Below are 16172 nucleotides of genomic sequence, written 5' to 3' on the forward strand. Positions count from 1 at the left end.
GGTACTGGAGTCTGAGGTAGATGCTCTCCTTCAGAAGTAAGCCATCCGCCCTGTTACCATGTTGCGCGGGAACAAGGGTTTTATCTCCACATTTTTCATCTCGCTCCAAAGAAGGAACCCGGCAAACAGAGGTCCATAATCAAACTGAATGAGTTTATCCACTGGAAAAAATTCTGCATGGAGATGCTTTGGACTGTAACCCAGTCTCTTCCAATCCTTCTGGGGTATCTTCGATAGATGCCCATGAACTTGTTTCAGTTGATGGCCCTTCCTTTTGGCGTCTCCACGTCACTGAGGGTCTTTACCCAAGTAGCCAAAATCGTCGCCACTCATTTTGTTCCAATATTTAGATGATTAGTTCATTGTCAGCAGAACCTGCGACAAGACAGCGGCTTCTACCAGCTTCACCTAGGAACTCATAAACCATTTGGGGTTCCTAATCAGTCACGAGAAATCAAGGCCGAACCCTACATGTACTTCACACCCAAAATACCTAGGAGTGGTCCTCAACCTGCGACAAGGTGTATTCTTACCCACAAGTGATCGCATCAAACACCTTATAGAATGTGTGAGCATCTTCTCCAGACAGTCTACCCCTGCCTGAGCTTAGCTACACCTCTTCAGGCTGATGGCCAGCATAGTGGACCTGGTTTCCCTTTGCCACCTATACATTAGACCACTACAAATATATCTACTAGTGCTCCTCCGCCTCAAGTGGGACCCAAGCAATCTACCTGTTCCCATTACAGACCTCATCCGCCTCTACCTCCAGTGGTGGCTGACGAGAAGACACCTCTTCCAGGGGATCACCTTCCCATGGGCAAACCTAGAGGTAACAATAACTACAGACGCATCCCATGGATGGAGAGCCTCTCTACCCCAGCTCTAGGCATCAGGAACTTGGGAGCAGTGTGGCAGTGTTCTAGAACTCTAGTTGGCATTCAGCGCACTGTGATGTGTTTGCTTGAGCATCAAGGGCAAATGTTTCTTGCCGGCATGCATCATTTCCTCGGATAACCTGATTTCCGTATTTTTCACTTTACACTTACATGTATGCCACAAAAATTGAAAAACACTGTACAAAGTCTTGTATAAATTTGAATTTCCTCGTTTTTTGTCAAAGTCCAAGTTGCACGCCTGGTCTGATATGCTCGGACAACTCCACAGTAATGTCCTGTATAAACCGTCAGGGAAGCACTCATTCTCCTTGACTTTGCCTCCTGACCAGACAGCTGTTCCTGTGGATGCAAGACCAATGTATCAAACTCTGAGTGACCCACATCCCAGGAGTTGACAACTCGATTTCAGATGCCTTCTCTCAGGGAAAGATACAACAAGCGGAGTGGACACTGCACCACGGCATGGTGGAACAGATCTTTGCAGTCGAAAAACAAAACATCAACCTTTTTGCATCAGTGGGGAAAGCTCAGCTACTGGTGTTCTGCACCAGATTTCATTACCCACAGGCTTGGGCAGCAAATGCTGGTCTACATTTTTTCGCTGATACTCCTACATGTAATCCCGACAGTGCCCTCCAAAATCAAGCAGGAGCTTTGCTGAGTACTTCTCGTCGTCTCGTTCTGACCACGCCAACCTTGGTTCCCTCGCCTAACCATACTGCTTGTTCAGACACCACTCATCCTGCCCCTCAGGCCGGACCTCCTCTATCAGCTGAAGTCGGGCAAAATCTACTTTCAACCAGCGTCCCTACACCTGACTCACTGGCCACTGTCAAACGATCGTTCCAATCAGTAGGACTTTCTGACTAAGCTGATCAATGCGAATCCACATGCAGCATCTACAGCAGAATACAACATTGCGGTGGCTGATTTCTTCATGTACCTATTTAAATCAGGCCTACAAGTGGTGATCGTCTGTAACTACTGGTCTGCCATTGCAGCTATTCATGAAGGCTTTCCTGATAATTCAACTCTATCAGACAATGACAATTCCAAGGAATCTTTGTGGAGCATACCCTTATGAAACAATTGGTTCCTTCCTGGGACTTTTAACAGCCATTTTCCAGCTCCATTCAACCCCCTCAGTGAGTCCTCATTACCACACATATCAGTGAAGTTGGCCTTCCTACTGGCATTTACCAATTCACACTGGGGCAGCGAACTGAAATCACTATCTCCATCATTGATGGCCACATCAGATGGGAACCCTACAGCGTATGCGCCGATCCAGCCCTGGGTTTCCTCACCAAAAATCCAGTCAGCTTCCTTTCACCCTCCTGATATATTTGTTCCCGACATAACCAAATATGCTAGAAATTCAGATGAGAAGCTATGGTGTCAAGTAAGAACTCTCAAATGGTAGGCCCCTACTTGGGTAGAACCAGGAAGCTGAGCCACTGATGTCCTGCTCCCATGGTACGACGGTCCTGACATCAGCCACATTGATGCCAAGGGGCTCCTCATTGGGACTGACCAGGACTGGATCTACATAACAACTCTTTTGTCTGCTGAGTCTTCGTTGTAGCTCCTTTCCTCTTACAATTTCTAACCACACACTTCTCTTCTTTATGCAGTGCGCCCTCACTCTACCGACCTCTAGGGAACGGTGCTACTCTGTATAGACCTTTTTCAACCACGTGACTGTTTGTAAACAATACCGCCATGCATGGACTGCCTTGGCCACTCTGATTGCATATATTTCTACAGGCAGTTTCAACCACATGCAAGCGCACATGCGAATGGCACATGCTTGACTAGTTTATGTTGAATAGGTAGATTACCATCACAATACTATGCACTCATTACCATCACAACACATCATAGGTCCAGCAGGAAAAAAAGGTCTATATATAGTGACTGTGTTGGTAGGATGAAAGCACTGAACTCCTCTTGAACTCCTATTGAAATTAAAATCTCCCTGAAGCCAAATCCATCTTGAAGTAATTTGCAGTACCCACTTCTACATATGACTACATACTGTATGATCAGCCAGCCCATCCCAGTAAAGCTTGGTGGTTAGGTGGAGAGATGTCTGCAGTAGTAAGCAGAAATTCATGGGTTCAAGTCCCACCCAAGTAAAGCTTGTGAATTTTTTGCCAGCTTTTGGACAAGCACTGAGTATACAGGAAACAGGGGACTGCAGTAATAGCCAGGGAATCTCACTACTTGATGTGATTGGCAAAATATTCTTCTGAATCACGCTTTCTAGCCTTTGAAACATTTTGTAGACTCCATTCTCCCTCAGACACAGTGCAGATTCAGGGCCGATCAAAGCACCATGGATATGGTGTTTGTGGCCAGTCTCCTTAGTGTGAAGCCAGTCAGCTTTACATTCATCGATCTTGTGAAAACTTTTGACAGTAGTCATTAGAGACCTCCTCTGGAGCATAATGACAAGATTCGACTGACCCCCAAAATTCCCAGCTCTCCTCCAGCAGTTCCATGTTGAAACGACTGCTTGCATGACCTCTAATACCTGGCCCAGTTCTATGTAATATCTACATGTATCTTGTGGTGGTCACACTCACCTCAAGAAGATTCCTGACCCTGAAGATGGAATTCCAATCGGATACTATCTTGATGGTGGTCTGTTCAGTCTCCGCTGACTAAAGTCCCACACCAACGTCAGCTCCACTTGAAATTACAGTGTGTAGATGATGTTGCTGCATGATGTTCTTGGGCACAACACCTGACCACTGGGGCCTTCCACTACAACCCTCATGGATTGAACGTTTCAACTTGGTAACGATGTGTTACGGACATGTAACACCTCATTCACTCAATTGGGCAGCATTATCTCCAACACCTGCCAACTCGACGACAAAATTATTCATCAGGTCAGTTGTGCCTCCAGTGCTTTCGTACACTTCAGGGACTGTGTCTTCATTTACTGGGACCTGCTGATCCTGGAAACAAAAGTAGCCGTATACAAAGCCATCTGTATGTCAACTCTCCTCTCTGGCTGCGAGGCCTGGACTATCTACCGGTACCATTGCCAAGCTGCAAGCTAGAGAAGTTTTACATTAAATGTCTCCAGAGATTGCATCCCACACGTTGACATCCTTCATCTTGTTGGCTGCTTGAGCATTGGATGTATGCTTCTTCGACATCAGGTTTGCTTGTTTGGCCACATGATCGGAATGCGGTGATGCCAACCCATCTGATATTGCCGTAAGGCTTCAGATTGAAGGTCAGCCTTAGGACTACCTTTGAAATCCTTCCAGATTTTAGAGCAAACTGTTATTTAAAAACATTACATGAATATTTGTGTTGGTTTTTATGTTGCCTGTCTTGGCAGTGATATTATTTAAAGCCAATTTTGAGACGGGAATAATTGTCGTAGCTTGTGTCGTATTTCTTACCCATTGAAACTGACCAACCTTTATGCCTGCATCCCATCCCACCAAACCAGCCATAATACAACCAAGGGTCCAACTCGTTTGTATTATGTTCATGTGTTCCTTAAATATTGCTTTGGAACGAGGTTGACCCATTATGCCACTTTTGATGCCAAAGTAGTCAGTTACAGTCCATGCTAAATTAAATCAGCTTCTTTAGTTTTAGTTCAGTAATTTGACCATTGGCGATGTTCAATTTAATATCCAAAGCTTCATAAGACACTTGAAAAATTGCCCATTTTTATGGGGATTCAGCTGAGCGTGACAGCCAGTGGAATTCTAAACTGGTACACAGGTACTTCACAAAGTAAGTCAAGTGTATGCACCGTGCTGGATACGAGTACTTGTTGTGCAGCACGGTACGGTGATCAGCAAGTATGCAAAGGAGAAAGACGTGTGAAATTGAAACTGGTGAAATTTAATCTGCTTAGCCACAACACATGTTGATAAAGAATTAACAGCAATATCGCCACAATCTTGGACTTCTTAGAATACGTGTAGTTTGGCTTTGTAAGTTTGTCATTATTTTTTGGTAGAGTCGAAGGGAACATTTCTTTATACCAAGCATGTGTGTAAGATCACATACCAGTACAGGCTACACTGTAATCGTTCATACCAAAATACAGTAAGATAAAGTTTCATTTTTTGGGGAGACCTTACAGATTTCTCACCCTCAATGTTTGCATCTCTGCCAATGGAGGACAACCCTCTCCCCAAGCAACTTCTCTACAGGGAGGTATGGGAAGGCACACAACATCTGGGAGGACCAAAAATAAAACGATACCATAATCACATCAGGACAGCCCTCTAAAGCTTCTGGATCCTACCAGCATATTTGGAGGCTGCTGACTGCACTGCTTAGAGGCAGGCATTTCTTTGTGGGACCAAGTACTTTGAGGCTAAGTGGATGGAGACAATAGAGGGGGAGAAGAAAGGAGTGGCAGTAGCAAGCGCAATTTCAACATTCAATTTGCCAATTTCAGAAAAAACTCATCATTTTCACTGTTTCATTTGGCACTTTCACCATTATTTCGGCAATTTCACCATTTCATTCAGCATGTTCACCGTTACATTTGACAATTTAACCATTCTATTCTGCAATATGACCTTTACAGTCAGCAACTCTACTGTCCTCTAAGGCAGTATGGTTTGATTCGGTTGTACACCATTCAATTTTTTAAATTCACTATTCGATTCTGTAATTTCACTATCCAATGCAGCGATTTCGCCATTTTGTTTTTCAGTCTCATATTCTGTTCTTCAAATTTGTGGATGCCAATGGAGTCACCTCCCTGTCCTGTTCCATTCAGCAAAACTTATTTTAACAGGTGAATTTCCCCCATTCACATGTTTGCATGGATTAAAAATGAAGGTTTGTTCCAAGCAATCTTGAAAGCATTCACAAACAAAAAAGTTGGGAAATCCTTTGGGTGTGTTGAAATGTCACTTTTAATTTCATTTTTCTAGCAACTGCAAAATCAGATGATGACTCTCTTTCGATTAGGCCAACGCCACAGTAACCCTTGTCATGGTTGTACGTTTTTTATCATTAAATAATTGCCACACTTGCTCATTCCAAATACGTCAAGCCGAAGGGCAAATTTCATTTGATTGGACATGAAGATGGAACAACGTTGATGCCATGCTTTGCAGCTGCCGTGTAGCATGACAGAGACTGTCGTGTAGCACGGCAGGGTTGTAGTCAAAGCTTTGCATCATACGTCATGCTTCTGCTTCAATTAATTGAAAATTTTCAAAGTATTTGAGTTCGACATGGCAGAAGCATGTATCAAACAAACACAGAACTTCTGTCGTGGCCTGCTTCTGCTAATAGATTACCTGCTGGGTAACATTCCAGAATATAATTTGCTCTGTTTCTGCACAGTTGCACAGTTCTATAAGTTTTCTCCTCAGGGTACGGAGCTGATATAAAAGAAGGTGCCATCATCTATATCAACTTGTTTGTGTGATGAGTAGACTTCATTGCCACTGTAGTTTATGATGTAAGCTGTACATTCAGTCCCAGGCCAATGTTTGTCAGTAGTGATAAAGTACAATGGAAGACTGTCATGGAAACAGTACGTGCCGAAAAAGCCCACAAAATGGGGAATCAAATGGTGGTTCCTCTGTGATGCTGCAAGTGGCTATTGCTTGGCATTTCGCATGTACACAGAATGGGAGGGGGGAACACTGAACATGTACATCAACTAGGACTGACATACAGTGTAATAATGGAGCTGTGGCACAGTATCTCATGCGATACCACCATTTGTATGCAGATAACTTTTTGCATCATTATCTCTTGTCGAAGACCTGTATCAAACAGACATATACTACTGTGGCATTCTACAAAAGGACAGAATTGGTGTACCAAAGGAGATTCTGAATGTGAACCTGAAAAAGTACGAAAGTGCAACATGGCAGAAGGAAGGCTCCCAAATAACCGTGACAAACTAGAAGGACAAACGAACTGTTCTTGTCATCGCTACAAATAACGACGGTCAGAATTTCTGGAAGCCGCAAACAAAGTTCTGTAAAGACGAGATCATCAGCATTCCATCAGTTGTTGCCAGCTACAATTCAAATATGAGTGGAGTAGACCACAGCGACCAGTACCGGGCTTATTATACAGTCGGTCGTACAGGCAAGCACTGGTGAAAATACCTCTTCTGGGGACTGTTGAACCAGGCACTTGTGAATGCCTGCATTCTGTGGGAGTTATAAACCAGACCTCACAACAAGCAGAGGTGTGTGTGGTCGCTGAAGGCCGTCAAGTTGGCAATAGTCCACCAGTTGGTTGATGGCTACATGTCACATAAGAGAACATCAGTTGGACTCAACTTGAAACAACCCATCACAATGGTTATTGCCAAAAATGCATTCCCTGGCCACTGTCTTGTGCAGTTTGGAGACAGAAAACACATGTGTATGCTGTAAGCAACAGAGGAGAACAACAGAAGGTGGCCATGCAGTGCAGACAATGTTTGGCTGTTCAAAATGCATGGTGAACTTGTGCTGCATCCACTGTTTTAGGGAGTGGCATGCTGAACAGTAATGAATGAATCATTAGGCTCCTGAACAGTGTACATGTACATGTATAATTGAGGCATCCAAAGGCCTGAATGTATCCAGATGACAGAATGACTTGGCCAACAATAATATGTTAAAGGTATATCCATTATCAGATTTATTTTACATGTTTCTCAATAATTTGTACATGCATGCACTGGTAGCAGAATGCCAAAATATCACATTTCTATCATTTTTACCTGCCACATGACAGGTCATAGTGTAATAACATAAAGTCATTTTCTTTGGCATATGCATGTTCATACACATGAATCAGCTTACTGAAACTAAACAACCATTCATAAAACTACATATAAATGTGTGCAATGGTTTGTGTATTCCTTGTCATATTTTGCACAGGTCAAAGGTCAAACTACAAGAGGTAAAACAAATTCCATAGGTGTGACTTGACAGAAATGAATTCTTTAGATACATGAACTTATTTATTTGTAAAAAACACCATGAAAAACCAGTTTTGGCTAATTTTGGCAAAATTGATAACTTGATCAAAGTAAAGAATGTGTGCATTTGCTAATGGGTTAAAGCCATATCACCCTGTGGAAACTTACTTAAATACGAACTTTAAGGCGTCTCTTGCCCCCTCGTCAGGTGCGAATGCTTGAATGTGTCCTTGAAGAACAATCTGACGCGTGTCGAATTCGGGAGACACCCGAAAGTTAGTATTTAAGTAAGTTCCCAATGGGTGATATAGCTTTAAGAGAAGTAAATAAGTTGTCAGAAGAATCCCTGTACAAGGTCAGAAACATCGTAGAGTGTATCGAACACAATATCCTCTGCTTTTTATAAGATGTGCTTGCTTCCTTGTGTTATGAAAAGGCCTCAAGTCATTGATTGTGTGTTTTCCAACAAAAGATTTGCTCAGATTAACCACTTCCAGCCGGAGGCATAGGCCTTATATTTGTGGCCGGGGTCTCCGAAATCGGAACTTTACTAAAACAAAAAAAGTTGCTGGGTGTTTCTTAAAAAGTTTAGTGCTGTCAGTTAAAAAGTTTAGGCCATCATTTAAGGTAAATAAATTGGTCTTAGGCAATAATGGGTTGCTGGGGCCGGAGAATTGGGACTTTATTTTATTGGCGGGGGGACCAAACTTATAAAAGCCTGTAATAAAATTACGAGCTGCTGAGAGCTGCTGGGCACTGCCAATCAATCCCCGTATTCTTTCAGTGCAGAGCGCTGACAGTAGCGGAGGTGATCCGTGTATTGTTTGTGCAGAGCGCTATTGTTTGCGCTGCCAGGCGCTCGTAGTGGATTATCGCTGCACAGAAGACAAGCGCGGGCTGTGCGGGCTCATTATGCACCTGTGCCCCATGAATGACCCGGCCCAGGCGCTGCTGGCCCTTGCCACGTTGACTGACAGGGCTTGGCCCTCGCTGCTTGAGAATAAAATCGCCATGCAGTGCATACATGTGTTCATATTGGGTATCGTGTTATCAGAGCACAGACAACATGGCTGAAGTTATATCTGGAGAGTCCAGTTCTTCCAGTGAAAGCGAGTTTTATCTGAGTTCAGACGAAGGTTCTTCATCTTCTTCATCATCGCTGTCACCTGCTCAAGTACAGACACTCATTTTATGGGGTTGAGGCATTCAGAAAAAAAAATATGAATTTTTGAAGATTTTTTAAAAAAGAAAATATGAAAAAATGGCCCGGCAGAGCATATAATGGTTAAAAAAAGCACCTGGCAGCAAGTGGTTAATCTGTGATAATTCCATGGAACTGAAGCATTGAACTCCCTTTTAGGACTCTCTGGTTTCTTAAAAGTTACATTTTCACATCGACTGAGACACAAAGTCAACTGATTACACCCAGAAGCAAGTTTTTGTATGGAGAACTTTCTTAAAAGCTCTGAATATGCAAGGATGCTTGGATAATCTATTATCCAAAGTGCTGGTCTCTGAGCCCTTTTAATGTTTGTGGATTGAGCCATGGTTGTAGATGAGGACCAAACAGTTGTTCCAAACTCAAGAAATGGATACATGTACATCTTATAATTCAACAATAAATCATCAACACTGGCACCATTCTTTCTTAATCAACTTAGAGTATACAAACGTCTAGATCCATTTGCAATAATTCGCTTAACCTGCCTGTCTCATTGTAGATTATTTTGAACACTAATGCCAAGTAGCTTAATTGATGAAACCACCTCAAGCTGACTGTCATTATTGACCAGGTTAAGTGGAGGTTGTGGATTATGAGTAAAGGAAATCTGCATAACTTTACACTTGGTTGAATTTAATTTCATGTCATTATCCTGACATCAATTTACTACCTAGTCCAGGTAAGTTTGAAACTTCGTCCTTTGTACGAACCTCGAGTACAGTTAATTCAACATATTTCCAACGGTTTGGTATAGAACAGGCCAAATTATTAACTGTAGCAAGAAACAAAATAGGTTCCCAACTTGCTGTCCTGTGGTTCTCCACAAATAATAAGATCCATCTCACCTGACAGTACATTGTTAAATCTAATAATTTGTTTTTGCGATATACATGTACCTAAAAGCTACGTATTGTTGGCAAAATAGCCCGATCAACATCCAACTGTATTAATTTCTCTATGACAAGCATGTGATTTATTCAGTCAAAGGCCTTACTTAAGTCAATAGTACATAAGGCAGCACAATTGCCAGATTTATCCAGACCTTGGTGAATAGTATCAAGCATACATGTACTAATCAAGTAGTGCTCCCTTTCAATAGAACACCCTTTCATACCTCCAGACTGTCGTGGATCAATGGACCCTTTGAGATCGTCCATGCCCCTTTCACACAGAAAACCTTCAAAGAGTCTAGCTAAGACCGGTGTAACCGAAATAGGGCATAGCTGATCAAAATCATTACATGGAGTGGTTTTGGGTGTGGCACACACTGAAGCCCATTTCCAAATTCAAGGAAAACAGTCCACCTCAAGACACGCATTAAAAATATGCGTTAACGAAATTGGCAATTCATACGCAAATTCCTTTGAAAGCCTGGTCGGACAGTCTCCAGGGTAGTCGGCTTTTGATGAGTTTAACCTACATAGTCTTTTGTAAATTGTTTCACGAGTAACTTGTCGAGAAAAAGATACAGCTGGTAAATATGGTGTCAATTCACACGGATTAAGAGGTGGCAGGCTTGAAACAAATTCCAACAGAATAAGCATTAAGGTCATTTGTCATTTCCATTTATGATTTGTTAACATTCACTACTCCAGGGAGTTTTTACGATTTCCAATAAGAAATTGAATTTGCTTGCACCATTTACCAAGATCAAACTTTTTCAAGAACTCAACTTTCTGTTTATAGTAACCACATTTTGCAACCTGAATCATTCTCTGAACTTCAATACGTAGTGGCCTTTTATTACCACCTTGCTTTAATACAGTATCATGTTTGAGTATGAGTTTCCAAATCCTATTCATCCATGGTTGGTCGTTGGTTCAACACTTCACCGTGACCAGTTCAAAGAACTTTTTATGTTTATCAGGGTTATCGGGGTTTCAAAGGCTACACAAGGTACCCCAATCAACATTGGTAGCCCATTGGCCGAAAGCCTGAATTGATGAATCACGGAAGGTCCAATATTAATATTGGGTCAATTTCCTAACATCGATGACCCAGTGAGGCATGTTATGAGTTATCACTGGATGAAATAGGTGCAGAAATAATAGGTTCGGAATAATATTCTTCGAGATGTGTCAAAATCCTATCCAAAATTGCATCACCTCTAGATGGTCTTTTAACAACCTGAAAGAGTGACGTAGCTTGCTGTAAGAAATTGGTATCAGGGTCATTAAAATCTCCCATGATGAGAAAGGCTGGGTTCTGTTTTGTTGTCCAAACAATATCAATAACAGATGTACATGTAATGTGATCAATGAGATCCGATCTATACTGAGAATGCGGTGGTGAATATAAGGCACATAAAAACAATTCTATAAATAATCGAATCGTACAAGAAGGTTTCAAATGAACCCATAACACTTCGAGATGTCTGGTGTAAGATCACTGAAAACGACATTACTACAAATATCATTCCGGACATACAATGCTATGCCACCACCAGTTCGATCCATCTGATCCCAATATTGATGAAAAGCAGAAATTTGACACCTACTAGCCGGGTTAGCAGGTGAAAACCACATTTCTGCGACTGCAGTGAGGTGGATATTGTTGTACTGGCTATCCAGGGCAGCCTGAAGTTCACCAAACTTACTGGCCAGTGATCATGAGTTAAACAACATAACTGCAGGTAGGGCTGGTTGAACCTGCAGCAATTAAGTGGTTAATCAAGGCTAAATGTATGTGAACATAAACTAAGGCTGCACAGGTGGAAATGTATTCATACAAAGTGGCTTCCTCTTTGTGTGTGTCTTCACTGTTGGCTGGAAAAGATTTTATTGATTTGAAATGTGTTGCTAAAATATGCAAATTCCTTTGCATCTTATTTTATTTGCTAAAACTTGATCAGCTGTAGTGAGGGAAGGAATTTCATCGGGGAAGGCCACTTGGCCAGTGATGAGGGCACTAAACTCAAAACACAAGGCCTATAAAAAAGTAGAGTTTAAGATTCTAGCAGCCATTCACTTTTGTGACTGCATGAAATTTACCAGGAAATTCCATCTTCCACTTTCCTCTATCAATTTATATGATCCTTACAGGCATTGTTGATCGATCACAGTGCTCTGTGGACTGATGACATGTATCATTGACAACTGAATTACAAAAATCTGAGCCCTGACAGAGTGAAACTGCTGTGTCGCATTACGTTGTGTTTAAGGTTGAGCAATGCAATCTATGCTCATAAAACAGTGAAGTACTCAAATGTTTTCTTGAGTACAAGGGTCGAGTATTGAGTACCTAAGGGTAAAGTACTGCCAAAATCCAAGTACAAAGAATGGAGTACGGGTCATGTACAATGAATTTTCAAGTACTGATAATCAAGTACCGGGTGAGTACTCTGGTGTACTCAAGTTGTACAATATTCATGACAGATAATTTTGTACATTTATTGGTTGCTGAAAACTGATCCACAAACCCTGTTTTTCTTCTTTTTAATTGGCCCATCCTAGAGTGAATTGGAAAGTGACTGCTGTACTGTTTTTTTCTGTCACAGACAATGAAGGTGTTAGGAGAACCACCTTAAGGGAACTGAAGGTGCTACGGCAGCTCAAGCAAGAAAACATTGTGGAACTTAGGTAAAGAAGTTTTTCTCTGTCAGTTTTAATTTTTTCAGGTTTTAAGTACAGTGCAGTTACATGTGGTTTAAGAATATATATTTGCATATTTTGTGAAATTTTTACAAAGCTATTCAAAGTTTGGTTATTAACTAAGTCACTTTTATTCTTTTAAAGCTTAAAGCATCACTCCTAAAATGGACTTGTTTGTATGGTAGTAATTGCATAATTTGCATGTGCATTATTAAGGGAATAATTACGTGAATGTACTTTGCTGGTCTTAATCACTTGCTGCCAGGTGCTTTTAAAAATGCAGTTCCTATATACGGGCGATTTTTGAATATTTTTGATTTTCAAAAATCTTCAAAAATTCTGATCTTTTTTCCTAAAGCCTAAACCCCCATCGAGTGACTGTCTGGCTACTCTAATCTGACAGACAACATCTATTGATGCCCGACAGGGCTCGAAATTAATGGGTGTGTAGCCTGGAAAAATGACACACCTAAGAGAACTTTAGACACTGGGGGAAACTCGCTTGCAAAATACAAAAAAATCTTTCGCTGGGGATTAGCACAAAAAGATAAACAATCCGGGATCGGGTAAGGACAGGCGCGAGATCTTTGTAAAAAAAATAACACAGAGAAAATTTCTTCAATTCCGGAACAACCAATCAAAAGAAGATTTATTCAAAAAAAGGCAAGAGATTAACAAGAAATAAAAAAATAACTCCAAGGAGAAAGCGTCAGATACAGTGATTAATCTACCTAAAAAAAATTCTCGACGGTTAGACCAACGGACCAAAATAATGACCAACCTTCACATGACCATAAACCAACTCAAAAGACCAATAGACCCAGACCAAAAATCAAAAGAAAAGGACCAAACCAAGGAAAATTTAAACCATGACCAAAAACCAAAACCAACGGAACTAACCAAAAGCAAACCAATTTTCAAACTATAACTCAAAGCCAAGTCAAACCACAACTATAAGCCAACAATATTCAAACTGTAACCTTAAAGCCAACACAGTATCAAGAAAGTACAAATCGATTACACAAACAGCTTTAACGATCTGCAAAGAAAGAAAAAAAATGGATACTTATAAATGAAATGTTACGCAACAACAAAAAACATCTTCATATAATAACCTAGCAATGCACTGCCATGCTACATGTACTTAAGGTAAAACTTAATCCGTCATAAACTTCTAGCATGGGAGGAAGGAGGGTAGGTAATGCTACTGACACTCAGCTCGTGAATAATAAAGATGTAATAAACAAAAGACTCTGGCCTCTTCTTGGAAGGCAGGACACTCTAATCCTATGTATAATCCCTACTTCTCTAGTCATAAACTAAGAGCTGCTGCCTCAACCATGTGGCAAGGAATAGAGAAAAAAGAAACTGGCCTTACACAAGATAAAAATCACATGGTCTAAATATGAACAAGTGTATTCCATGTCTAAAATTTCTAACTAAAATACAAAAAAAAATAAGGAAAAGATAAAGAAAAAATGTGTCCAAGCATCTAAAAAAAAACTGCTGACTTGACTATAGAGCTAAACCTTAATATGTCAAAACAAAGTAAAGCGGCACATGATCATGTTCACAGAAAAAGGAAAAGGGGAGAAACTTACCAAGTCCACTGCAGGTCGATTCTTAAATACAGCAAGGGCAGATTTGGATGCCAGGTTACATGAGTGTTTACTCTCTGCCAGCTGACCTGCTACTGAAGCTTTAGCTATGCTACATGGACTTAAGTATGAAATAAACACCAGGGGGGCACACACTGCAACTCCAACTGGGTAAACTAAGGGGTGCCACCCCTATCTTAATACAGGCTGCAAGTACTAATTAAAAAATCACCCAAGTTAAAGTTGCCTCCACTACAGGGGCAGGTAGCTAAAATGCACCGGCTTGTCTCAGAAATGCACCTGTAAATCATAACAACGGGTGCAAATACTTACGCCTGCTTGATTCATGTACCTGAACATTTTTATCATTTGCTTCTACTTTTGTCATGAAATACACGTGAACTTTGGACTTCACTTTGGATCAGCCTTGTCATGGAACATGGTACAATTTTTTGTTTACGATGTCACGGAGTGCACGCCGCAGTCTCACATGCACACATGAGCATACACACACACGCACACACACACACACGCACACATGCGGCCAGTGTCACAATTGTAAGCAAACTGGCCCCTCATGCGTAAATTCAAGCCAAATAGCTTAGACTTCAGTCTCGCTGGTTCCAGTTATAGCCTGAACATGTGGTTTTGAACCATGCTCTAAATAGCTGGAACCAGCAAACCAAAGTCTCAGCCTAATCCACTCATTTCAAAAACGCTTGATTGCAGCAGTTAGTTCCCTTTTACGTCTGTGTGCATATGCACATTTGAAAGGCCCAGTGCCCGACTTTTTGCGTAGCATTGCTAAGTACATGATTGAGGTTCGGGGTGGTTGCGCACTCACTACTACCTAGTTGTGCGTTACATGCAACCCGCCCCCCCAAAAAAACTCGATCAAGGCTTTAATATCTGCCAAAGTCTAAGCCGTAAGTTATCAGTGCCATTAATTTAAACAAAAGCAACGTCAAGGACCAGGGCCTTGCCTTTTTTCTTGAACATACACTATGTCTTTAATATTGTATGGGAGCTACTTGCTCCCATAAAGTGACAAATTCAGCTGTCTAGGGAGCAAGTACTCGCTCTTGGATGATTAGTCCAATTTCGAGCCCTGCCCGAGTATTTTAGCCAGGCCTGTAAAAAGAGCCCAGATTGTGCAGTGTTTCATAAGTTTCTTTTGTTCCCGAAACTGGCGCAGTGCACTGCTGTCGTCTTTTCAATACAGGCCAGATTAGCGTGGAGCGGGGTTGTATTGCTCATCACTGGAGTGCTGGAACTCTTTTTTCCTCGGTGGTAATCCGCTTGCCCTGAATGCCACAAACAGTGGTATAATCTTTCAAAACAATGATGGATTTCCTCCGCTATTGACAACTGCAAAAATGGCCATTCCCAGCAGCTCGGTCGGGCAAGAATACAAACAGTTTCTTTCAGCAATCTTGCTTTATAAATGCTATCCATGATTGCAGCCATTCATTAAAAGTAAAGTAGCATATTTGCAGTCCATGGGGGCAAAAATTACATTTAAAATATTTTGTTAACTCTTTCGTTAACATTAAGGCAACATTCTGTGAATAAATTCGAGAACCTTTCATTTCTGTGTGCGTCTGCACATAAGAAATAAAAGGCTTTCTCCAGAAGTACGCCCTCTGTAATAATAAAGACTTTGTGTGTGTGTGCGCTGTATCGTAACAAGGGACGTTTGTGCCATGGTACTAATGAAATGAGTCCAGGCGGCCATTGTTAAGGTTTCACAGGTCTACAACAGTCTTGGAATTTGGTGATTTTTAGGGCATGGCCACTTTGGCCTTGGAAATAAGCAAAATTATAGAGGGCATCACAGCCAGTTGGGAGGGCACCAAAGCCAGATGAAATCTGTAAAAGGGACATGGGGCTAAATGCCAATGTTCATTCAACAAAAACTTTTGACAATCAGAACAT

The 16172-nt window shown here is 41.4% G+C and overlaps 1 protein-coding gene across 8 annotated transcripts in view; it reads left to right on the top strand.

Annotated features, from left to right (window-relative positions):
• LOC110977157 (uncharacterized) overlaps positions 1–16172 on the top strand; it is a 167315-nt gene that overhangs the window by 71828 nt on the left and 79315 nt on the right. For all 8 annotated transcript variants that reach the window (XR_015424342.1, XM_087132999.1, XM_087133005.1 and 5 more), the window contains one exon: positions 12546–12627. Coding sequence is in view for 5 of the 8 variants with exons in the window: in XM_087132999.1 (XP_086989125.1) it covers positions 12546–12627 (82 nt within the window). In the remaining 3 variants the exon portion in view is untranslated. The remainder of the gene's footprint in view (positions 1–12545; positions 12628–16172) is intronic.

This window comes from Acanthaster planci, linkage group LG02 (assembly GCF_054643075.1).
Source record: "Acanthaster planci isolate LZ-2023a linkage group LG02, COTS_SCS, whole genome shotgun sequence".
NCBI lineage: Eukaryota > Metazoa > Echinodermata > Asteroidea > Valvatida > Acanthasteridae > Acanthaster > Acanthaster planci.